At 45.1% G+C, this 26972-nt stretch overlaps 1 protein-coding gene across 5 annotated transcripts in view; it reads right to left on the reverse strand.

Annotated features, from left to right (window-relative positions):
- tweek (transmembrane protein KIAA1109 homolog tweek) overlaps positions 1-26972 on the reverse strand; it is a 703556-nt gene that overhangs the window by 136057 nt on the left and 540527 nt on the right. For all 5 annotated transcript variants that reach the window (XM_075687924.1, XM_075687922.1, XM_075687923.1 and 2 more), the window contains 3 exons: positions 14394-14626; positions 9771-9896; positions 2697-2855 (listed from right to left, as the gene is read on the reverse strand). In XM_075687924.1, the coding sequence (XP_075544039.1) occupies positions 2697-2855; positions 9771-9896; positions 14394-14626 (518 nt within the window). The remainder of the gene's footprint in view (positions 1-2696; positions 2856-9770; positions 9897-14393; positions 14627-26972) is intronic.

Below are 26972 nucleotides of genomic sequence, written 5' to 3' on the forward strand. Positions count from 1 at the left end.
TGGTAGCGAAGACTCCGAGTCAGGCATCGGTGAGAATAACGAAAGGGTTTTATACACTATATACAGATCATTATACAGGACAAGATCGGATCGGCACGGGGGCCGAGAGCTCACAGCAAACGCGACTGTTCCCGCACGGCGACGTCCGGCGAGACTGCAACACGTGACACATCTCACTCCACTCGAGAGCGGCACTCGGCTCCCGGTGGGTCGGTGGATCCGGTTCTCCCGGCGGCGGCGTCGGGGCTTATAAAGCCCCGAGAAACCATTGTCACTCAAACGGCCCAATACAAAGCCAGCACTCGACGGTCGTCCGAGAGGTCCAACCAGCGACCGCGCTGGCCACCTGGTTCAAAGTTGCCGCGCGCGGTGACCTCCAGGCAAAAGGAAATACGGTGCCGGGCTGTCTAGCACTTTGTTGCACGTTTGGACATGTCGCTTGCCGATGCTTCTCCTCAGGATGCCGCTGCCTGACGGCTCAGCATCTTGACTTGTCAAGGGAGAATTTAGGGCGCTGTGCCTTTCGGCGCAGCCCCGGGTTTGTCCAAAGGGCGTTCGCAGGATAAATTCTGCATCTTGTAGATTCGGAATCCGGGCTGGTGGTAATGGCACAACAACACCTACCGACGCATCTGTTTGCCGATATGTCCTACAGGGCGGCATTCTGTACCGAAGGAACTTCTTCCCTGACTGCTCTGATCTTCTTCTTGTCGTGCCAAAACATCTACGACAGACTGTGCTCTTTCAGATGCATGACGCACCCACTGCAGGACATCTTGGGGTAACCCGCATGTACGACTGCGTCCACCGCCGCTTCTATTGGCCTGGTTTCGGTCGCTCCGTCCGACGCTATGTTGCTGCCTGTGATCCCTGCCAGCGTCGTAAAACACCTCAGGTGCTACCTGCCGGTCATCTCCAGCCGATCACTGTCCCTGTGGAACCGTTCTTTCGTGTTGGATTAGACCTCCTCGGTCCCTTTCCCATGTCATCCTCTGGGAACAAATGGGTAGCCGGCGCAACTGATTATGCCACCCGATATGCTATCACGCGGGCTCTCCCTACCAGTTGCGCCACTGACGTCGCAGACTTCGCGTGACATTATCTTGTGTCATGGCGCCCCGCAACAGCTGTTTACTGACCGTGGTCGTAACTTCCTCTCGAAAGGAATCGCCGACATTGTGCGTTCCTGCTCCATTCAACACAAGCTGACTACCTCATACCATCCTCAAACCAATGGCCTGACAGAGCGGTTAAACCGTACTCTTACTGATATGCTCTCCAAGTATGTTCCCAATGACCACCATGACCGGGACATTGCCCTTCCTTACGTCACATTTGCATACAATTCTTCCCGGCACGACACCGCTGGATTTTCTCCATTTTATCTACTGTACGATCGCGAACCGACCTTGCCCCTAGACACGGCACTTCCTCCTGCTGCGATCTCAACAAGCAAGTATGCGCATGACGCCATCGCCCTCGCCGACCATGCATGCCAGCTTGCCCGTGCTCGATTGACGGCCTCACAAACCACTCAGCAGTGTCAGTACAATGCCCGCCATCGTGACGTACAGTTTTCGCCTGGTGTGCTCATGCTCCTGTGGTCACCCTCTCGTCACGTCAGACTTTCAGAGAAGCTCCTTTCGCGATACACAGGGCCCTACCGTATGCTGTGCCAGGTGACGCCTGTGACGTACGAAATTGCTCCTGTGGGTTCAACCTCGTCCTCTCCTCTTGCATCTAGTGATGTCGTGTACGTCAGTAGGCTCAAGGCCTACTACACTGCTTCCGAGTCCGACCTTTAATCGCTCCAGGACGGCGCTTTTGCCGCTGGGGGTAGTGCTACAGAACAGCATTTGCGATGAAGAAGAGGCGAGCAGTGTGAAGACGATGATGACGATTAGAGGCTAGCGCAGGCTGTTGCCTCCTGGCCAAGTGCGGCGTATTTTCTTGTAAGTATACTTGTATATAGCTTTTCGTCTGCGTCTTCCTACGTAATAATATGTAGAGACAGTGTTTCTTACTCAAACGCCAGCATCAAAATGTGTCCCCCGATGGGCACCTCAACTGCCAAGTATGCGCCTATTCAGCCATAGCCGCATAGCAAGCACTGCGCTCTTTTTATGTAGTATTGATATGGTGCATAAAACCCTGTCTCCTCTTTACATACTAGTCCGTTGACAAGAAGCTCATCGACTCAAGCAATAGCATCGCGGCAAAACTTGTTTCCTGGTATTCTGTGGCTTCTCCTGTCGAGCTGATATGCTCCCAAAAGGCTACAATGCAAGGCAAATGCTAGTAAAAGCAGACAACGCGTGTGACACCACAAATCGCATAAGCGAAATGCACCTCAGTCACAGTCTCACCAATTTTTAGGTGTCAGCCAGGGGCTGCGTCAGTGCTGTGATGAACCCACGCAGTTTCCCAACTGACCCTTTGCTCAACACTGACAGCAGCAGGAAAAGTTTGCTACACTGATATTGCAAGTAAACACACTCGGTTATATTCAGTCTGCGGGCATTAACTTACAGAAGGTACCTAGTTATGCTGAAGTGTGTTACATACTCTATTTCACATATAATATAAACTAAGCCTTTTTGTGGGTCTTTCCCTTGTGAAATTACTGATACTGAATCATTCTTGTCTCTACAAATAACCAGCATGGAAACCTACAGGTATAACCTCCAACTGCTCACATTTTGATGGTCTCCTCCTCATGGTCCCTGGTGTGCAGCACACACTTGCCACTGTTGAAGAACACCTTAATGTCCAGCTCAAAGTCAATGCTGGGCTCCACCTGCTGCTGCTGCTTCGAAGGCACAGGCGTGGTGTGGCCTGCACGTGCCTCAGTGACCCTGCGGCACGCAACTGCCATTTCATCATCGCATCCAGACACATTACAGCAAAAAATTTCATGTCTCTTCGATATTTATGAGCTACCACCAGGTAAGCCTAAGCCAAAGCCAATGCCAATGCACTGTCAAAAAACCGCAAAAAAGAAAGTGCCCATGTCATTAATTCCACTGGTGTGAACAACTTATTATTCTGTCTTGCACTACATGCTGAGCTTTATGAACTTTGCTGCAACAATTGTGTAAATACAGCCACATAAATAACAGCAATGTGTGCAGGCATTTTTTCTACCTCTTCAATATACCCTCTTGGATAACTTTATCAATCCTATTGGCCCAATTCCAAGATTGAATTAATGTTGTAGTGCGTTTTACTAGTGCCTATTTTGGATGTTAGCTCACACTTGTCACTTGCTAGATACCACAAACTGGCAGGGCTTTGCAATGCCATCAGTGCCATTTTTATCACCACTTGTCTACAAATTGCTAATATTCTATTGATTTATAATGTACAGTCATTTCTCAATGGACCATGCTCTCTGTGTCCTTTCAGTTCATTACTGCAGGATGGCACTTCAACATTTTATTCTGAATGGTCAGCTAACACTGAGCACCTTCTGGTTGTTTGCATGGCTATTCCATTCATGCATTCAGGGAGGCTGCATACTATTTGAGATTATGCATTTGTAGACATGCAAAGGTTTGTCTTATTGCCTTGTCTTGCCTTATTGCCTTGTCTCTGAGCAATACTTTATTTTGTGTTGCATGAGACTGCTTCAAAATAGCAGCAAGATAAATACTGCATTATTTTCCTGCTGTACAGGCTGTCTCATGCCCCAGTTACACAGGCATTTTAGATCATGAAAGAGTGCAATCGGGATCACATTTCTCAATCACAATCGGCTCATTTGCGCAAGCTACAGCAGGGAGTCAATTGTGATTGAGAACTTCAATCTCAATTCAATGTGCCCCTTGTTACCGAGGTGCCAAATTTGTGGGGTTGCAGCCGATGCAGCTGAGCCTCTTGACCCACTCAAGAAATAAATTTATTCATTAGAGAATTGCGTGGCCCTCCTGCCTAAATATGAATAACTTCTCTGCCAACTGTTTACAAAATAAAATAATATGCCCCTGATATACTGAACCAAATTTAGACCCAACTGCAATAATCTAGTTCAAGCACCTCGAAAGTAGACATTCTAAATTAATACCGGGACAGTTTAAGCAGTACATACAGTAGTGCTTTAAGTCTGCATAATTAACATAGTGGGGTTCCAAGCATACTTGACAGAATGATAACACAGTGGTCGAAACACCCGAAGAGGCATTTATTGCGCCTTCTATATACAATAAGCCAGCTAGCTGAATTACAACAAATGGAACATGCCATATGGAAGGCGGGTTATCGTAAGGCCAAATGGCATGAGAGATGAAAGCACAGACCACGCATTCAACGAGAAGAAAGGGGGTTAACCGAGGGGCCCGATTTTTATTAGTCATATAAGAAGCCAACAAACACTGACACGAAGGACAACATAGGGGAAATTACTTGTGCTTAATAAATGAAATAAAGAAACGATAAATTAATGGAAATTAAAGTGGATGACAAAACAACCTGCCACAGGTGGGAACCGAACCCACAACCTCCCCTATGTTGTCCTTCGTGTCAGTGTTTGTTGGCTTCTTATAAGACCACGCATTATGTGACTCAATCACTGCTCCCCACATACCATCACTGGCACTTTGAGTGTCACGACAGTCAGTGCAGATGGTGAAAAGGCACTTTTTAATTGTTAGGTTCAGCATGATTTGCCACTTGTCAATTATTCTGAAACCGGCAGGGTCACAGTAAGTTTCGCGCAAAGCATCACCCCTCCCCCCTCCCCAGTCTATCCATCGTCCTTGCAAATGTAGGCAATCGGGTTGGTCAACACACTACAGTCACATGACACTTTCGCACCCATCGTGTAAATCCAAAGCTAGTCTTGTGAAGGGTTGTTCAAAGTTATAAAAAGAGACCAATTTGCCTTAACAAATGGTGTTAGGAATGAGGCCGCCGTGAGTATTGGTGTGTTGCAATTAGGATGGCAGCTGTGAGAAACTTTGTGACCATCCCATACACTCACTTTCATTTGTGAGGTGGTTTGTCAGCTTTCGGAGCGTACTATGCTACAAATATGTGGATCTGCATGCACTGAACAGGCACCGAACCGCAAGTCGCCGACACCAGATGAAATAGCACCAATTAGGCCTAATGGCCCATGATGTGTAGCCGTGACAAAAAGTCGCCGCTGGCAGATGTGATAACAAGCTGCTAGTCACTGCAAAGTGCTTGCCGCTATAATATGTGTGTACAGTTGGCTCATTGATCGGTCCTGAGATCATGCGTACGGTGTAGATAGATGGCTATTTAAGCAATGTTAAGTTTGTCACCGCGTATCTAATATGATCTACGTGCCTTCGCACATGCTTTCGCTCTTTCCAAAATACAGGCTGCTTTTGTTGCTGTTCTCTCTTTCGGCACTGTGTTATCGTTTTGATCAGTCCTGTCAACTTCGACAAACCTTGCATCAACAGCGCCAGCCCCGCCTGACGCAGTGCCATGTGATCCTTGTATTGGGCCAACATCGGGGAGCACATGCAGTAAGGCAGAATCGCTCGCAGAGATAAATTCCGTGACCACATCTGCTGGGGTTGGCCTGTCTGCGACGTGTTCGCTGAGAGCAACGAAGCGCTTGTTTATGCAGCATCGAGCATGAGGGAAACCATAGCGCAAGTGACATGTGGCACTGCGCGGATCTCTAGAGCAATCAAATTTACCGAATATTTGCTCCCCTCTAGTAATTACATATATGGACAACCTCACTTCAAGGTGACAACTACCGTGAAGATCACTCTGTCTGAACATTACCCCGACAGGCTGAACTAATTGATGAAAGAAGCCAACGTGAAAGGATACCGTGAGAACAATGTCGACCTCGGTTTTCCAGATTGCTGCATGCTTGTGCTATATGCAGGGGTGAAGGTGAAGGCAGAAGGAGGTTTAGTCCGGCAAAATGGTGCGACATCATGGGAGGGCTTTTGTGACCAATTCGATGAATGTGATTGGCCGAGATATAGTCATCAGATTCTCTAGTCTATTCTCATAGGGAAGACAACTGTTCTAAAAAGCGGAGACTTTTAGTGGATTGAGAGGTGTGCTGACGTGTCCTAATGTGAGCTCAGTTGTTTAATATGCTCCTACATGGAGTAAGCTTCGTATTTGAAGCCAGTGTAAATAATGTAAAGAAAAATTCATCAGCTCTGTGAAGGACGAGCAGCAAAGCTGTGGCGTGTTTTATTTCAATCGACGCATCTATCTATATAGTACAGGTATTATTATTATTATTATTATTATTGAAGGACACAGACAACTAATACATCTTTTGACTGTAAAGTGATTTATTCTTATTCTTTTATGAAGTAGTGATGTGTGTAACTACCGCCACATGGCAGACGAGAATTCCACTATATGTACAACTTCACTTTGAACTACGTAATTATGAAAAGCAGATGAAGCTCAGTGTAATGTTGGAGTCGTCTTAGCAGCTAATTTTCATATAATTTGGTTTAAAATAGTTTTGGTAAAACAAGAGTTACACCCATTTTCTGTAACCATATTCCCTCCGTACATGGCCATATGTATTGACGGGAATTCTGTAATGTTTACAACTTCACTGTGAGCTAACTAATTATGACAAGTAAATGAAACTCAGTGTAATGATAGAGTCATCTTAGCGTCAGTATGATTCGTTTTGGGATAGTTTCAACAAAACAAGAGTTACAGCCATTTTCTGTAACCATACTCCCTCCGTACATGGCCATATGTATTGACGGGAATTTTGTAATGTTTACAACTTCACTGTGAGCTAACTAATTATGACAAGTAAATGAAACTCAGTGTAATGATAGAGTCATCTTAGCGTCAGTATGATTCGTTTTGGGATAGTTTCAACAAAACAAGAGTTACAGCCATTTTCTGTAACCATACTCCCTCCATAGTTGGCCATGTATTGACAGCAGATGGGAATTCTGTAACGTTCACAATTTCACTGTGAACTATTTAAGACAAGTAAATGAAACTCGGCATAATGATAGAGTCATCTTAGCAGCCAATTTCGGTATGATTGTTTCCAAGATATCTACATTAGATTGAGAGCTACAGAGCATTTGCGAGAAACTGGAGACAAATATTTTTTCAAGTCGATGTGACACATAGACAGGTGGGCAATGACCACCGCCGGAGGGTAGCTATATACAGCTTCGCTGTAAAAACCCTTTTCTTTCATTCCTACTACCGGACATACTCATGAATGTTCTGCGCAGATTCCTGGCCTAAACACTACTCCGAGCCATGACAGCACACGCTGTTTAATTATGCTGACAGAGACGACTCTATCATTACGCCGAGTTTCATTTACTTGTCTTAATAGTTAGTTCACAGTGAAGTTGTAAAAGTTGCAGAATTTCTGTCTGCTGTAAATACATGGCCAACTACGGAGGGAGTATGGTTACAGAAAATGGCTGTAACTCTTGTTTTGTTGAAACTATAGGTGCGCCTTATACTGGTGCAACTTAAACCAATTTTTTCAGAAATACTTCCAAAAGTGGGAGGCGGAACTTATACAAAGGTGCAACTTATAATTGGGAAAATACTGCATACATGCGTCTGTGACTTAATGGGCTGAGTGTTCCCTAGATGAACTACCAGGGAAATTACCCATATTTTTATAGGTTCAATGTAGAAAACGATGCACCCCCAAACCTAATGTACAGCCAATATTATAAGAAGAAAAATATAGCATGCTTCCTGCAGCATTTACCTTCACTGAAATGAAAGTTTATCTGCACTCAATGCGCATTATTGTCACTCCATGCCATCGGTATGTCCCATGCGTCAACCTTCCTATGGTGTCTGCTGCACTCAATATTCCATATTTCTTGAATGACTCCTCAACCACTGCAAACGAGCTAGTGCCCACACGTAGACTAGGCCAGTTCAACGTGCAATGCCAAGCTCTCATACACTGAAAGCACACGATGTGTTGCCACTAGCTTAACACATTTAACTTTTCTTTCGAATAAGCTTTCACAATCAAAGTGATTCTGTCAATGGTGATGATGCTTGTCAATGGCTCTGATGGTTAGAACTAATGCAGCTTTAGGTTTCACACTAGATTGTAACATGCAAGCAATTTTCAACAAAGAAAAGGTGCATATTGATGTAGTCACATGCAAACATGTGCATTCACATTCACAAGCTGTCTTGGCCACTTGAAAAATATACTACTTATTTATATTTCTAATTTCTTCCTTTCCTTTTGTTTAGCTCTGGTGAATTCGTTTCATTAATTTTTCGAATTCATTTCCCTCGACTCCCGATTATTCGGTATTTCTGGCATTCCCTGCTGAGTCTAAATAGTCCATCAGCTATATGACAGTTGACTTCCATTATTTGAACTCGAATTAATTAATTTTTTCGGTTAATTCGATCTCAACGAAAGGCACCAGCTGGTGCCTATGCATATCTATGGGTGTAAGCTTTCATTATTTCAGTCCTAAAATTGTCTTTAGGTGGATAATTCGAACTTGAGCAGTCAGCACTATGGCGACACCAATAGCAACCCCTTTAAGTGGCAACGTTGGTCTAGGTGGAGCTTAGGGGACAGTGAATGTGTTGCCACACATCATCTCCCGTAAATAATGCCTATTTCCGGCCTGCCCCAAGAATATTTTCAAGCAATAACTGTAGCTGACAATGTCCGATTACAGAATTTACATGTTTCAAACATGCGCCATTATTTGTTTAAGTTTTTGCATTAAACTTGGGCAGAAAGTTGTCTGCATGGTGCAATTGGACACAATACCAAACAACCTTTACGGTGTTTGTGCGCTTTCCCGCACGACAAGAATGTATTGCGACGAAGCTGATTTAAACAAAGCATGCAGTGAAGCTTAGGAAAATGGTCACCATTGTGCAACACATATTAGACCCTTGCCCATTTTTCTTGCTAAAAAATCGGGTTCGCATCATATTTCCACTCTGTTGAGGAGCTTTAATGTCATTTTTATGTTAGTTTTCGACTTTGGACACATAGAAAGTGGGCGCGCATTTATTAAGGAGCATGTTAGAATCGGAAAAATGCTGCCAAATTAATCAGCAGTGTGTTTTGATGTTTTTTCTGCATCTTGCCTACATGTATGCCTACATGTACAGATGCAAATATGTATAGATGCTGGGTTGGTGTAGATACGCATGTGAATATATGTATACAGATGTTATAAATGTTCTGCTGTGAATATCAATATCTGTATAATATGAAATTGTTTTTGCACATATGTAACTGATCTTCTTTTGAATATTCTGCAACTGTTTTTGAATATTCTGCAAAGACAGGGGACAGGAACCTCGTCAAGCTGTGATTACGCAGCTTTTTGTTCCTGCCCTTGCATTTTATTTTTCTGTGCAAAGGAAAATGCGAAATAAATAAAGTTTGAAATAAATAAAGTTTGAAAGTTTGTTTAATTCAACCCATTTCATACTTTAATCAATTTTGTAGGTATTGTCAGGGTCGAAATAATGGAAGCAGGCTGCATTACTATTTTTTTTTTTGGGGGGGGGTGTAAGTGGGGGCGGGTCCCTAACTAAACTCACACCTTGTAATTGTGACCTCCTTATAATAAAATAAATACCATAAATGGATGCACTACTCAGGTATAACACAGATACATAAGCACAGCCAAACCACTTTGCTCACTGAGACAGCATGTTTGTTGTTTGTGGCTACAGGATATGGACTGCCAGAAGAGGTTTTTGTAGAAAATGTTTTATGGTAAACTACAAAAAGACAGGGTTTGTGCAAGACAGTTGTTACTTACGGTGGGGGCAAAATGTCATCCTGTGGGCTTAGGGCAGGCTCTGAGGGCTCACTAGTGGGGGTTGGTGCTCCACTATTGGTCACACTAGCAGTTGTCTGTGAGAAGACGCTGTCAAGCGAGAGCTCCCTGCATACAGAGACAGTCAACCCAAATGTGAGTTACTACACATACTTGCTTTCTTGTGAAGCTCTTTTGCATCTGAGCATGCACTTAAACGCACGGTGGCCTGCCTGTGTGCTTGCATCATGACACCCATGTAACAAGCCTGACAACACCATATTTCATAGTGCGCTTTTGTTATTCACGCATTTCAGTAACAACTTTGGAGCTACATGCTACTTCAAAAGAACATTTCGACACTCTTGTTGGCTCTCTTCTCAGGCCTTCCCAATAAATGGTGTTTCCACCAAGCACACACATGAAACTGCAACACTAAGTGAGACTTTGAAACAAGTGCATAAAAATTCATTGACGAGTACAATGCTACTTGCAAAATTTAAGCGTAGCTGTATGGTGTTTTCATTTCGCAATATATTGGCTAGTGCGGACACTCTGTCTAATGCGGCATGTTGCAAACAGAGAGAAATGTGGCGCAACTGTCTCGCTAATGGGGAGATCGCGAGAGGTGGCGCGTGGGTGACACATGGGCGCGATTCACAGCAGCCACCGCAGACAGACCTCCGCTCACGCAGTGCTTTGTTTCCATACAGACGACGCGTGCTACTCTGGTGCCATCTCATAGCTCTTGTCGTCGCAGAGCCTGTCTTGTGCGACACTACGCTTTTCTTCTCATGCTTTCACCCTCAGCTTTCTGCTTCATGGTTCCGCTGCACCTTCGTCCTCCACTTTCCTCCTTGCACTCTCTTCACTAGTGCCGTCTTTCATCTTCAGCTGTGCTCCGTGTTTGCTTTCATCGTTTGCTGTGTTTGTTTGCTCAGTTACAAGGGACAATGCCCATACTCGCCACAAGAAAGTGTGCCTATGAGCTGCGCTCTCATATTTGATGTTTATAGCATCAGAATAAGGACTATTCCGACAGTGGATTTGTTTTGACACATGAGGGGATTATCTCAGTTTTAGGAGGTTGAACATGAATAGCACTCTGTGCAATTAAACAACCTTTAGCCGTGTGAGGATGATTATTAGTAGGAAAGTGTGAATACCGCAAACATAGTAGACTTCTGTTAATATAATATTTCAGTTCATTTGATCCAACCGAAGGTCCTGGCCAGTGTACATGCATTTATATGGACCCAAACTTTCGTATTGTGATTCTAAAATTGGCTTTCACCAGATAATTCAATTTGACTAGTTGGCATGCACACACCTGACTGCTATACTGCTATGGTAACCCCAATAGTGACCCCTATAGTGGTAGTGTGCATCTCGGAGAAACTTAGTGGACAGTGAATACATTGAACACACGTCATCTCCTGTCAAAAATGCCTATTTTTGACCTGCCCTAGGAAGGTTTTCAAGCAATAACACCAGCTCACAATATCTGAGTGCAGTATTTTTCCGATCCTAACACGCACCATTTCTTTTATCAATTAGGCCAAAAATCCCCTGGGTGATGCAATTGAATATGAAACCCAAACCACGTTTGCAGGGTTTGTTTGCTCTACTGCATAACACAACAGTACTGCGGCAAAGCTGACTTCAGAAAACTGGTCATCATAGTGGAACACGTTAGACAATTTTTCTTGCTAAAACACCAGGGATGCATTAGGTTCCTACTTTGTTTAGGGGATTTAATGCCAGTTCCACGTTGGTTTTCTACTTTGGGCAAATAGAAAGCGGGAGCAAGCGTTGGTTGACAAGTGACAGTGTCGTAACCTTCTACAATCTGGAGAAGTCAATAGGCCTTGTGGGGATACGCGACTCTCACGCGTCCCCTGATATGTTGTTTTCTTGCATAGCTCCCATCTCCTGCAATCCGGCTTCGCCGCGTGGCTTTACTGCAGCGGTCGGTATGCTTGCAGTGTAGTACGAGAGATGGCGCGAGTGTTGCTCTACTAACGCCACCTAACGGCGGGGTTACTTGGGTGTGAAAGGGAGGAGGCTGTTCCTCTTTAACTCTGGGTATGCAAGTTACGTGGACGTTCTGCGTGTGCGCCGATCCATGCTTTTGCGAGACCGTCTCGTGAGGCCTAGGAGCACGGCACCATTCACATGACTGTACACACGAGCGACAAGGCAATGCCGTCTATACATATTCGCTCGTTATCAGGTCGCACTCAGTCGGACTTCCTAGATTTGTCGCACGACCATCGGCATGTTCTGTGGATAGCAATTTGGCTAGCAGGGATTAGTATATAAAAGGTGCAATAAATGCTCATGTGATTGTTTGCACTGTGTTGTCGTTCCATTGTCTCAAGGATATGGGTTAGACCCCCCACAGTGCATACACAGCTTGCATGTTCTGTTTTAGAGGTAATCTGCCGTGTGTGCATAGAGTGGGCATGCCGAGATGGCATGGCATCATATGTGGTGCCTTCCCATGTGTTTAGTACTGGAGGTTGCGTAATGTCGAGCTTCGAAGACACATTGAAGCGAGAGGCAGACTAAACATTTGCTACCTGCTGCCGGCGACACTACAGCCATGGGGAGGAGTGGGCACGAAAGTGTGGCTGGCTTTGCTTTGTACCGCCAATATGAAGACATCATCAAGAGGGCAGGAAACCATGTCTTTCGTCGTACACTCTCAAATTCAAGAAAATGAATGTTTTTCTCATTGAAGTTTGTTTTTTCTGATTGTCCAGTAATTCAGAAAGGTTTGTGGACCCTTCCAGGTAAGAAAAATCCATCAGCAACTGTACTTATTTGCATAAAAGGCATAAATTTAGTGCAGTTAAACCTCGATATAATGAAGTAGGTAAAATCAGCAATTTGCTTCATTATATAAAAATTCTGTTGGTTTGAAATTCGACCTCTGATACAAATAAAGTACAGCTGCTGATGAATTTTTCTTACACGGAAAGGGGCCGCAGAATTTTTGAAATAATCGGGCAATCAAAAAAAGCAAATTTGAATAAGAAAACAATTCATTTTCATGAATTTGGAAGTCGGCGACGAATAATACGGTTTCATGCCAAGTTGACGATACCTTAACACAGGCGGTACGAATTAAGCGAAACCAGCCATGCTTTCGCGTGCACTCTGCCCCTGCGGCTGATAGAGGTGCCCGCACTGGGACGACGCAAACATGAAAAGAGCTGGCAGTGGGGACCGAATGCTTCATCTGCCTCTTGCTTCAATGGGTCAATGAAACTCGAGAATACACAACCTTCAATACTAAACGCGCGGGAAGACAATTTACATGATGTCACGTTGCCTTGGCTCGCCTACTTTTTGCACACGCGGCACACAGCCATGAGCAACCGTGGCCAAGACACACGCCAGAAATTGCAACACGCTCCAACTCAACTTACGTAACACTCAGAGGCGGCTCTCGTGCGTGAAGCCACCATCTTTCTTTCTCACCCTCGCCCACTTTCACTTGCACTAAACCACAAAGTGCACAGGACACGATAGGATCTTATTGCACTTGGACTTTTTATGGAACATGATGCACCTTCACTTCGGCAGTCGCTCTTTCATGCGGCACATGATAAAGAGGCACATGTGCAAGCAGGCACTTGTAATTCAATCATTTAACCATTTGTGTCCCCGGAAGTTTCCACTTATTGTCTCGCATGCCTTTGCTGTGGAAGCGAAATTTCACTATACTGAAATCGCATAGAACACATTTTGTTATATATTAAGGTTCTAATTACGTGGTGTTCTATTAACAAGAGGTTAGGAAAAGTTAAATACTTCGTTATATCAAGAATCTGATTATACTGAAGTTCGTTACATCAAGGTTTAACGAAATTTTGATCTAACGAAAGAAATCACTGATTTGACCAACTTTGTTTTGTCAAGGTTTAACTGTACCACAGTAGTACGCCATCCTCGAGCTACTGAAGTATACCCCCAAGGAAAGCTAAGTCTGATTTGATGCACTTTTTGATGAAGCTATGGCTCTGTAAAAGCTTCCTTGTTAGCATAAAAAGCTGTGGTGATCAATCTGAGTGGCTGTAATGATGCTACCATGCTGGAGTTTGGCGCTGTGTTGCCGTACTCAGACTCCATGTGCAGCACAATAGAGCAGGCCTCGATGCTTGATTAAATGGCCCTGTAAATACCATAAGGGCCAGGAAAGTCTGATGCAAGTGTGGAGAGGAATGAGAAGGCGGTGCATTGCTGTCTGGTGATCGAAATCAACACGCGTGGGAAACTTGCTTTCAAATGGATGTTTGTATGACGGCAACCACCACTCAGTACTCCACAGCCGAGATGCCCGAATGTTCTTACACGTACCACCTCACTCGAACGCAGGTAGTATGCGAGAATCAGAGGTGAGAGTCGGATGACGAAGCTTGAATGACGACAATGCAGTGACCGCGATTGCATTGTGAACATGAGCCTGTATCCAGTGGCTCAAGTTGCTAGGCACTGCCAGCACTGCGGTGTAGGAAGCTAGGTGGATAGATAGACACACTAAAAGCGCCTAAGTTTGCAAAGACTGCTGCGCATTAAAAAGAATCACCCCGCACACGCAGTGGTAAATGCAAGGCCAACCTGTGCACCAGTGACATGGGCCGCCTTGGGGTGGCTGGCAAGTCTGACATGTCGAATGAGGCAGTGCGTATGTGTGTGCCACCATCTTTGGTTGGGGAGACGGGAACTCCTCCACCAGACGATGGCGGCGTCGCATGCTCCAGGTGGTTGGCCATTCGGGCCTCTTCCTCGGGTGTGTCGGCAGGCAACCGGGACACAGTGCCCAGACCAAGCTTGTCCTTGATGGATGCTGCCTGCAAGGGAAAGACAATGGCAGTTATGCTACTGGCCCTTGCCATGTCAGAGTAGCTTTTGGAGGAGCCAGATGCATTTTGGAGCAGTAGAATAGGCTTTTGGAGAAGGTGCATGAAAGAGGTTGCAAACTATATTACATGGAGGTTTTACAGTGGCCAAGCCATGTGAAAGCAGTAAATGGTCGCTGGTTCATAAACTCAATCCAAACATAAAAAATTACTCCCTCCCCCCCAACATATAGCAGTCATTACTATGGACTACAATGAAGCAGTGGTGTCCTAAGATGTGCTTAAAATGCACTTTAGTGGCTTAGAAAAGCAGAGAAGCACTTGGACGTGCTACAAGCAATCTTTGGAGGTGTTTTAAGAACCTATGTGATTTCACTGCTATAAATGTATCCTTTAAGATGGAGGCCTCTTTGAAAGAAAGTAGTTTGTTTACAATACAGTAGAGCCTAATGCAATAGGCACACTCTCCTTCTTTAGGTGTCTAAATGGAATTGCAAAGGTAAATTTTTTTTTTACAATGTTCTTGCAGCACTGTTATCTCTATATAATACAAGTCAATAAAGTTAAAGTATCGGGAATTTTCATAAATCTGGTGTTATCTACTAAGGGTGTGCGAGTAATAATTAGTAGATTTCAAAACAAATCTCAAATTTAATCAAGTAAAGCAAGCCGAATATGGAATCAGATATCGAATATAAAAAAAATGTTCACGCTATTTGCGATGACTAACTTTGGGCAACAAAAATATGGTGCTGCACATGCTCAGGAGTTTCCAACATTGCATAACAACAATGTATCAAGTTATCAGTACCATAGGTACACAGAAATCAAGATACACAGTGCTATACTCTTACTAAAGTAAACACCAAATTACTATACCAGCACTGATTACCACTCAGTTCTAGTAAGTATATAAAAATCAGGAAAATATTTTTTATCAATAAAATTTTTGTTGAATAGAATGAAGTGCTTTTTTCTCTCCAAAACTAATGAATGAGTGACAATCTGTTGTACTGATTACCAATGAGGTTGTCAGTAGAATAGTGGACCTTAATGGAATAGTGGAATGTTTAGTCACAACATTTTATTTTTCACGTAGAAAGTTTTCCTGTTCACTTTTTCTCCAAAATATAGAAAGGTTATCCAAACTTTACAGTAGGTGGGATGTGGGTTATTGTAAGGCGAATCTGCATGACAGACAAAAGGACAACACATCAGGCGACTTGATCACCATCCATGCGTAGCCTTTGCCGACAGAAAAGCCCCTCCATCCCCACGCCACCGCTACTTTAGCCAAGTAGCGCCAACCTTTGATGTGCGCCGCTGGTGCCTGATTCGTTGCTCAAGCCAGTTCTGCTTCCGGAATTTCCACTTCTGGTGTTTCCATTTCCAGTTCCTCTGCTTGCGCGATTTCTGGCTTCAGAATTTTCGCTTGTTGCATGCCAGCACCTCTATGCAACAGTGACATCGCTTACACTTAAAACCAGAAGCTGAGATATGTAAGTTGTGCTAGATGCCAGAAACTGAGGGGATGAGCAAGGGAGGAGAGCAGAGGAAGAGGTTAAGTTTGCAGTACTTAACCTGGTCAACGAAAACGTGTATGGAGGGGTTTAGCCGACAGTAAAGAGCAGGCACCATCTGCACCATTTCATTGTTCGGTTCAGAGTGATTTGCCACCTGTCAAAGATTCTGAAATCTTCAAGGTCGCGGCAAGTTCTGTGGGGATGTGCGACCCTCATGCGTCCCCTGATATGTTGTTTTTCCACATAGCTCCCGTCTCCTGTAATCCGGCTTCGGCGCATGACTCTATGGCGGCAGTCGGTATGCTTGCAGGGTAGCACGAGAGATGGCGTGAGTGTTGCGCTGCTAGCACCACCCAACGGCAGGGTTAGTCGGGCGCGACAGGGAGGAGGCTCTTCCTCTTTGGCTCAGGTTCGGCAAGTGGTGCGGACGTCCTGCGCGTGCGCCGATCCATGCTTCTGCAAGACTGTCTTGCGAGGTCTACCCCGGAATGGATGAACATGATTGTTCGAACGCGCCACCGCTCGCGGTACCGTATGTGCGAACAACCAGGCATTGGTGTACAGCATGGGGCGAACATATTTGCTCGTTATCCAGTCGCGGTGAGTCGGACTTCCGCAATTTGTCGCACGCCCATTGGCATGTTTTATGGATAGCAACTCGGCTAGCAGGCATTGATCTATGAAAGGTGAAATAAATGCTCGTGTGGTTGTTTGCACTACTGTGTTGTTGTTTTTTGGTCCCAAGAGCACGGGTGAGAACCCCACAGTTCGTGTGACATTCGCTCACTACCTCCTCCCCCTGCCTCACATCTCCTCCTTCATCCATTGTCCAAGCAAATACTTGCAACCGGCCATGACACTCTCACGCCCATCATGTTAACCTAAACCTAGTCATGTGACGGGTCGCTGTAAGCTAAAAAAAGCGAAAAAAAGAAAGACATCCAGAACAATGATCTGCATGCCTATCGGCACCGGATCTTCACAAATGCTTTTGCACTTTAGGAAATAAACGCCACTTTTGTTGCTGTTCCCTCTGTCCACGTGGCATTACTGAAAGTGGCAGCCCCTGCCGGTGCGGCTACGTTTTGTGAATTGCGGCGCTCGGGTGCTGTGTGTGTGATCGCCTCAACATGGGCCCTTCGATGACTTTGGACGCTCCAACTGGATGAAGGTGGGGCAGCAGCTTTCCTTAGCCTAGAAATCTAGGGAGGACAGAGGGAGTTTAAGCAAACTCCTCAGGGTGCTTCTATTCAGTCATGCTAGACTGACAAGACGTGACATTTTCCACTCCTTATGTAGATATAGCAAATAAACCACATACTCCTCGTTCTCAATGAGAACATGTTCCTCCCTTCAACAACATCCTTAGCATGGATTAGTCGGACGATGGCATGGGCCGGCTATGCCTTTTGAAATGCCTGACCCCAACTCATACAATTGGCGCCAGCAGTAATAAAATGGACTTTGCAACGTGGTGCTGCATCTTCAGTGAGTGCTTGGTTTTGCAAAACTCTATGCCTTTTTGTGGAAGAAGCAAAAAAAAAACTAAATTGGCAGTATTGCCCAAAGAGCGAAGCAATGACAGCTACAGCATGGTTTAGCGTTGTGTTTGAACTCCTAGGATGGTGTGCAACATGGCGAACGACGCAGCACGTAAGGAAGCTGCTGCCGGGAAGAAGGGTCAACGTCTTGGCAGCTACCAGGCATCTCACAAAGCTGGCGTTATGAGGAATACTGCCAGTGGCATTGCAGTCATCACAGCTTGATGGAGCACGAGACGAGACCAACGGGAACCCATCGGTGCTAGTCAGCACCAAGTGAAAACTTATAGAGTGTTAGCTTAATGTTGACTGTCCGTTCCGCTAAGACCATTGCGTGCAAACAGCAGCTCAGCAAGAATGCTAGTGTGCTTATAGTGGCATGCGTACAATGCTCGTTCCAGCAGTAGAAGACAGCCTGGCTTTCATGGCTACGCCACCGGATCAATGGAGTAAAGAGTTGACGCATTGCATCTGCACTGCTTTGTTGTTTTTGCCACCAAACACACTATGTGTCTAAATAGACCCTCCAAGACCCTCAGTGCATGATCCACACATGTGCTGTCGATAGGGGGACAGCACCATGGTGGCGGCAGCAGCAACGGCGGGAATGGGGCATGAGCATCGGTATAATTTATTTCACAATGATGATTCTGAGAGAGTGTTTTGACTATATGCGGGTATGACTAATGACAACGCGACATACGTGTGTGCGTCAAAATTTCTGGCAACCTGAAAGGCTTTTTGCTTCAGCTCTTTAGGCTTCATTGTGTGGTTGTTCAGTTTAGAACAGTAGCGAAGCTGGATTGTTGATTATAAGCTAGGTTGTGTTTACATAGTTCTGTTTAGCGAGCAGGACCAAGGCAGTAAAATAGCAATCACGGATTTGAGGACACTGCTGAGAGATGAATCGTTGGTTGTCGGTGAAGAACTGGGCCTAGAGCTACACAAGGAAATTATGAAGTTGGAAGTATTAAAGCTGATTTCCGAACAGGCCAGTGAAAAGGACATTGGAATTGGGTTAGAACTCTTTAGGAAAAGAGATAAATGGGAGAAAGAAGAATAGGACAGAAAGGAACGCGAGAAAGATCGCAAGAAAAATGCATCTTGACTTTGAAAGCAAATATTTGGAGTTGTCTCAAGCGAGTGAAGGGGCTCTGGAATGATTAAGCAAGGTAGAATCATACCACATGGACAGGCTGTTAAAGTCATTTGAGGTCGGGAACGACACAGGCTTGTTCCTAGGAAATTTTGAAAAGACTTGCAAGAAGATGAACTTCGCTCCGAGTACATAGTCACAGTGGTTTCCGTCTATGTTACCAACCGTGTGAGGCTGCTGAAGTAATCGCCAGACTCAGTGCATAAGATGCATATGATTATGCGAAGGTTAAGGCTAGCCTTTTGAAGAAGTACTGCCTTTCAGCTGTAGCCTTTCTGCAAAGGTTTTGAAGCACAGGCAAGAAGGCTAGTGAGGGATATCTAGAGTTTGTATATGGCTTATTAAAGGCAAACCCAGTCGAGTGGTTGAAAAGGAGAGCACGTTGTTGGGCGAGTCGGTCGTACATACTTAAAGAAGGGAATTGCGCTAAAAAAGACACGGACGAGTAAGGACATGGACGGGCGCAAACTCACGACTGATTTTATTCAGAAAGAACATAAATATATACCTAGATTCTTATCCAATCATTGCCTAAGCGCACATGCCAAGAACGTTTTCTCTTTCTTATACAAATTGATACTAGAGTCGCTTACGCATTCATCACCTGACTTATCAATGTAAAAAGCCTCTGCGAGTTCACGTGCTACCTGGTTACGACTGCGCCTTAAGATTTTGGTTCTAGCCAGCAAAGGCTGGCATGCTTTATCAGGCGTAGCCAAAGGGCATGCGCCGCAATGTAAGGGCAAATTTGACCCTTTTTCGTTAACCATAGAAAGCTTGTGTTCCCTTAGTCGTTCATTTATACAACGGCCTGTCTGGCCAATGGGATGTTTCACGACAAAGCCGTTGAGGCCGTCGGAAGGAACTTTGTCACCAAAAACGTGAAGACTTCCAAGGTAAAGGCTCAAGCCATAGAACTGTGCAAGGACTTGGCTTTAGATAGACTTTCAAGAGCTGTTAACAACTGTAAGCGCAATAGCCTAGAACTGTTTTTTACCGTGAAGACGCACAAAGATGACAAGCCGTTCCGGTGTATTGTGAGTGAAAGGGATACGTGGCAACGAGAGATTAGCTCTTTTCTCCAAAAGTGTTTAAGGAATTTAGTTATACAGACCCTTTTGTTGTGAAGAATTCAGGTGATGTGGTTGCTTTCCTACAGGGTTCCTCATCTTTAGGTTACGCTGTCTCCTTTGACATAGAAAACCTGTTCTTTTCTATACCACATGATGACCTATTTTGTGCAGTTAGGTCTTGCATCGACGAGAATGGTGTAGTAGATTTTCAGAATACTAGCGGCCTAACCGTGGACAATTTCATGAAGCTACTAGAATTTTATCTTGAGTCCACTTTTGTAACTTTTGACAACCATTTTCATGTTCAACGTCAGGGCATTTGCATCGGGTCTTGTGTGGCACCGGTACTGGCTAACATTTTCCTGGCCAGCATTGATCGTGATCTGGTGTGTTATTTGGACGACAAGATAGTTCTGAGAGTTTTTAGATACGTGGACGATTACTTGGTGATTTTTAAGAAGCAACCCGGTTTGACGCACACGGTTACCGTGCAAGAGACCTTATCTGTCTTTAAACGACACGGGAGGGGTCTAACCTTCACCCACGAATTACCTGTACAAGATAGATTGCAGTTTTTAGATAGTAACATCACTTTAACACCAGATATTAACATCACTTTAACACCAGATCACACGTGTTGGATGTACTCACCACGAGCCCGGAAAGACCTGTTGCCTTTTGAGTCCGCTCATTCTAAGACGGTAAAACGCGCCATTGTTATGCTGTGCCTGAAGGAAGCCCTGCAGAAATCATGTGTTCACCTGGTAAAGGACAGCCTCAACAATCAGATTGGCAGGTTACAGAAGGCTGGTTTTCCCGTTTCCGTCGTGGCTGCTGTGGCAGAGAAGCTTCTGCAGAGCTTGAAACCTAGAACACCTCAAGAAGGTGGCGGTCAACCGAAGACCAGACCGGCGGTTCTCTCCTATATTCATAGGGTCTCCCACAACCTAAAGAATGTAGCCAATCGCTACGGTGTGCTGGTGGTATTTTCTGCCCCGCGCAAGTTGGCCTCTTTGTGCCCCCGGATTGTCTCCGGCGAGGAAGGCGTGCGAGACTGCACGAAACGTCACGCCACCCAGTTTGTCAGGTGTTCGGTCGGGGCTGTGTATGAAATTCCCCTGACATGTGGAAAAGTTTACATTGGCCAGACGGGCCGTAGTATAAATGAACGACTAAGGGAACACAAGCTTTCTATGGTTAACGAAAAAGGGTCAAATTTGCCCTTACATTGCGGCGCATGCCCTTTGGCTACGCCTGATAAAGCATGCCAGCCTTTGCTGGCTAGAACCAAAATCTTAAGCAGTCGTAACCAGGTAGCACATGAACTCGCAGAGGCTTTTTACATTGATAAGACAGGTGATGAATGCGTAAGCGAATCTAGTATCAATTTGTATAAGAAAGAGAAAACGTTCTTGGCATGTGCGCTTAGGCAATGATTGGATAAGAATCTAGGTATATATTTATGTTCTTTCTGAATAAAATCAGTCGCGAGTTTGCGCCCGTCCATGTCCTTACTCGTCCGTGTCTTTTTTAGCGCAATTCCCTTCTTTAAGTATGGTTGAAAAGCGCAGAAGTGTACGAGAGCAGAGAAATGATTATTCAGTGGATGCGTCTAGAGCAGTTTTAGAAAAGCATCCCACAATCTGTGAAGCTGTGGGTGCCAGACAGAGGGAACGTAAACACTGTGGAAAGGGCGGCCGAATCAGCTGAAGAGTACACAACGCATAGAAAGCTGAATGCCGAGGACAGAAATTGGGACGGTCGAAATAGACCGCTTAAACAATTTCTGTTCAAAAAGGTATCGCAGATGGAACAATCGGAGCATGTAGACACAGAGAAAAGGACATCAGAAAAGTGTGAAAAGAAGTCAAGTGGCAAAACCATCCAAAAAGAGCAGTAAAGGGAATTCGAATCCTTTAGATCGATCTGCTGCTATAAGCGCCAAAAACTGAGCCATCTTGCTATGAACTGCGGGAAGCCTAGCTTAGTTTTTTCATACGTGGATGGAAGAGACGGGAACATAGAACTTTTATGCCCAGGTGTTCACAACCTGCATATCAAAAGAAAACCATGTCGGGTGCTAAGAGACAGTGCTGCCACCACGGACATTGTCCATCTGTCTTACGTGACGGTAGACGACTTCACTGGATAAGTAGCATAGATTAAACAGCTTGTGAAAGAACACAGCGTGTGTCTGACGACGACAAAAGTCAGAATCAGTGGGCCATTTGGGGAGTTTGTGACCAAGGCTGCAGTTTCCAAATTCTCACCACTGCAGTACCCTTACATCTTTTTCGAATTGGTCATATCAGTTACTGTGTGAGAAAGGCCTGAAGCTTGGAGACGGCGTAGTACAAGTGTTAACGCAATCCCAAACACGTCAAATCGCGTCGATTTAATCTGAAAATGCAAAAGCTGCTCCAGCAGAAGTAGCAAAAGAGATAGCCTCAGCAACAGAAACCAAGCTAGGCTCAAGGGATGAAAAAGTGGTTGAGGAAGTCCTGCCAACTGACCAGCTCAATGAGAGCATATCACAGAGCATGTGTCAAAGGTCACACTAGCAAGGAGAGCCAGATGACGCACTCACAAGCGAGACAGGCTCGTTACTATCATCAGCCTCAAAGAACTTTCATTGGCTCTTACATGTGGACAGAGAGTCACTGGCAGCTGAGCAAAAGAATGACAAAGCCTGGCTAAATTACATGTAACAGCTAAAGAAGGCATTGCTAGGTGCCACGTGACGATGCATGAGAAAGGTGTCGGGTGCTAAGAGACAGTGCTGCCACCACGGACATTGTCCATCTGTCTTACGTGACGGTAGACGACTTCACCGGATAAGAATGACAAAGCCTGGCTAAATTACATGTAACAGCTAAAGAAGGCATTGCTAGGTGCCACGTGCCTCTACCAAACACGAAGTTCGGTTGCAGGTAGCTGTTTACGATGCTGTGTCTGGCTACAAAGTTTCTGGAGGCAATCCCTATGAAAAAAACTTAGCTCCAAAGTAGTAGACATGCTTATAGACACCGAAAGGGCAGAATTCTGGATCAGTTAATTGTACCTACTGGGAGGGCCTTTTGGGTCATAGAAATGGGTGGTCTGGCCACCTAGACATAAACAAATAGAAAGAAAGATTGCTTATGGAATAGTACTGCCCTGGCTGTTTCAAAGACATACAAAACTTTATGAGAACATGTTACGCCTGGTAGTGCTTGGGGAAACTGGAAGAAACATGGAAAGCTCCACTAAAGGTAAGTGCACTTAATATTGCAACCCTTCAGATGAGTTGTGATAGACACGGTAAGGCCTCTACCAAACACGAAGTTCGGTTGCAGGTAGCTGTTTACGATGCTGTGTCTGGCTACAAAGTTTCTGGAGGCAATCCCTATGAAAAAAACTCAGCTCCAAAGTAGTAGACATGCTTATTTGCTCGAGTCAGGTTTTCAGACAAAATCAAGGCAGAAAAAAAGTCAGTATTCACCAGCTCACTGACTTCCACATTCTTACAAAAGTGCGGGGTAGAGTTAATACACAGTTCATTTTTCTACCTCAGTCAAATAGTGTAGAGAGGTGGCATTCAGTGCTTAAGCGAGTTTTGCAGGCACTCTGTTACGAGCACAAGAAGGACTGGGAGAATCGTCTCCCGGCTACTTTGTTTGCTTTGTGAACGGTTCTTCATGAGGCTGTACAGGGTTCTTGCCTGCAGAACTAGTGTATGGGAGAACACTCCATTCCCCACTGAGAATGTTGAGAGAGATGTGGGAGGATTCATGGTAGAGTATGTGCTAAATCTGCTGGAATAGCTAAGTGCAACACAAGAACTAGTCGAAAAGAACATGGGCGTGGCACAAAAGAACACCAAGTTCTATTACAACAGGAATGCGAGGCTTTGAACGTTGTAACACTGGGGACAAGGTAATGATCCACAGACCTTCAAGAAAGAACAAGCTTGAAGTTCACTGGGACGGACCCATTAAAGTGTCGCACAAACTTTCAGATACTAATTATGCTCTGAAAGTGCCCAGTTGCAGGAAGGTAGTGAGTATATACCACTGCAATTTGATGAAGTCGTGTGCGGAGCAGAGTCGTTAACTTTACCATCAAAGAGCCAGATGACATTAATACCGAGTTTAATGAGAGTAAGGTGACCTCCAACTCTGAAATCAGCCTGGAAGAAGTTGTAGAACACTCAGTAAGCACGGACACTCTTAAACCTGAGCAGTTGTACCTGGTACCAAACATTGAGGAACAAATCAAAAGAGTCAGTGCTGCTAAATACATTTCGACTTAAGATCTCATGTGGGGATACGGGCAAGTTTCCCTTTCCAAAAGTGCCAGCTGCTATGCCGCATTTATCTGGCAGTGGCTGTGGCAACAGCAACATGCACTGACCAACGTTTTTTGCATCTGCAGGCTAGTGTCGTTGTCTTTTGCTCCCCATGATAAACGTCACGCTATTCGCTTCCACGTGTGTCCCGGCCTTCAGCAGGTGTGTGGATCAAGAATCTTTGGTGCTGTCGGAACCAGCGTTGTGCTTACGCCACCAGCCCGCAGCGGGAAGAGGATAAAAGGAGGCGCAGCGGTACCTGCACCTTATTCTGGCAGCGGTTGTAGCAATAGCAACATGCACTGACCAACGTTTTTTGCCTCTGCAGGTTAGTCATATTGATACAAGGCAGAAACATATTTAAACAAAGTGTGCAGGTTTGTGTGCCCCCCCCCCCCCAGAGGACAATGGCGTATTGGAGGAAAAGACGGTGAAAAAATGGCACGTGTTTTCGCTGCACGCACTCGCATTGTAGGTGGCCATTGTCGGCGTGTAGAAGAAAAAGAGGTGAAGCGACGCTCGAGAGAGAAGAAGAAGAAGAAGGCATTCCTGAGCTCCTGTTTATAACACGGCAGCCCTTTTTATTTACCCCCAGGGCACAAGTTAACCTACAATAAATAGTTGTGTCTGGACTCCCTTAACTGCTCGTTACAATATGCTTAGGTATCGTTGTCATTTGTAATTCCAATATTGCTGCAGAACTTGTGTTAACTTGTACTGCCAAGCTTGTGTCGTCTCGCGTGGCCTTCCGGGTCTGATCGGTGAACAGTGCCTACAAATGCAGAGCTCGCCAAAAGGATTGATGACATTGAATCCAAGCTTGGAAATGTAAGCGAAAGACTACTTGATGACATTTTTGGGAAATTCCTGCTGAGGGCGAGCAATTCAGGTATAGAAATCATAGAACTTAAGGAAAGAACTCATAGTTTGGAAACTAGCGTGAAATTTTTAAGCAAACTCGTCGAAAACCTGAGTGCCGAAAACAATGAGCTAAAAGCCGAAAACAAAGCTTTACAAGCAAAAGCACTCTCACAAAGAAAGTTTACGAACTCGAGCAATACTCTCGACTAAACAACGTCAAGATTAAGGGCATTCCTTGCACACAAGGAGAGGACTGTGCGACGGTCATACAAACTATTGGCAACAAAATTGGCTGCCAAGTAATGGCCGCCGACCTCGACATTGTTCTTCGTGTTCCTATAAAATAAAACATAAAAATATAATCGCTCGCTTCTGCTCGAGCACGAAGAAAGCTGAGTTTGTTGCGAAAGCACGGAAAGCTAGACTCTGCCTGAGCGATAGTGGCCTCGCAACAGCAAAAGAGAACCCTGTCTTCATTAATGAACGTTTAACACTTGAAAAGTGAGCTCTTTTTTCGAAAGCGTTGGGTCTGAACAAAATGAAAAACTGGAAATTTCTGTGGACAGAAAACTGTCCAAATCAAGGCTCGGAAAACAACCGAAAGCCGCATCTTTCGCATCGCAACTGAATCCGACCTTTCAGTGATAACTTTAATAAACCTTTGCGCCGCGCCTGTCACCTAGGTTGTGGGCATGTGTGACTCTCCCGCGTCCTCTGATATGTTGTTTGCCCGCATAGCTCTCATCTCCTGTAATCCGGCTCCGCCGCGTGTCTTGATGCTCGTGGCAGTCGGTTTGGTTGAAGCGCATCGCAAGAGATGGCGCGAGTGTGGCTCTGCTAACGCTACCAAACAGCGGGGTTACTTAGGCGCGGATAGGAGAACGCGCTTGCTCTTTGGTTAGGGTTCGGCAAGCGGCAAGGACGTTCCGCGCGTGCGCCGATCCATGTTTCTGCGAGACCGTCTCGCGAGGGCTCGTTCGAACGTGCCACCGTTCACGTGACCGTACGCGCGAACGACCAGGCGTTGGGATCTAGCAAGGCGCAAACATATTCACTCGCTATCCGGTCGCGGTGAGTCAGACTTCCGCGATTTGTCGCGCACCCATCGGCATGTTTTGTGGGTGGCAACTCGGCTAGCAGGCATTAGTCTATGAAAGGTGCAATAAATGCCCTGGTGATTGTTTGCACTACTGTGTTGTCGTTCATTTGTCCCAAGAGCATGGGTGAGAACCCCACAAGGTAAATCTCATAATGTCGTCCTATCTCACGGCTAACCAGTTAAACAATCCTCCTTCAAATCATTAGCGCTCTGTCTTGCATTTGAATGCACGCAGTCTGCGCAAGCACTTCGACGAATTCTCTGATCTCCTTTCTTCATTCACCTTCCCATTTTCAGTCATCGGAGTATCCGAAACTTGGTTGAGTGACCTCAGTAAACACCTTTTCTGTTTTTCTAGTCTTGTCCCTGAATACTTCAATTGTCCGTTCGGCAACCATGGTAGCGCAGCACTGTATATCTATTCTGATATTACATACAACCGAAGGAACGATCTTGTGCGTAATGTAACTAATTGCGAAGACGTTTGGATTGAACTTAAAAATGACTTCCTCAACTTAGACAACAAAGACCTAATAATTGGTTGCATATATCGTTCACCCTCATCATCAGCAATAAATTTCTGTGCTGCTCTGCATAATGTCATGGGACTGCTAGCAGATGAAAACAAAAATGTAATAATTAGAGGCAACATCAACATTAACCTCGCCGATGCGTCTACTAATGCTTTACATTATTCTGATTGTTTTAACAGCTTTGGTTATGAATGTTTAATTAAGATACCAACACGATGTGCTAA

The sequence above is a fragment of the Dermacentor variabilis genome, chromosome 4, assembly GCF_050947875.1.
Source record: "Dermacentor variabilis isolate Ectoservices chromosome 4, ASM5094787v1, whole genome shotgun sequence".
Taxonomy (NCBI): Eukaryota; Metazoa; Arthropoda; class Arachnida; order Ixodida; family Ixodidae; genus Dermacentor; species Dermacentor variabilis.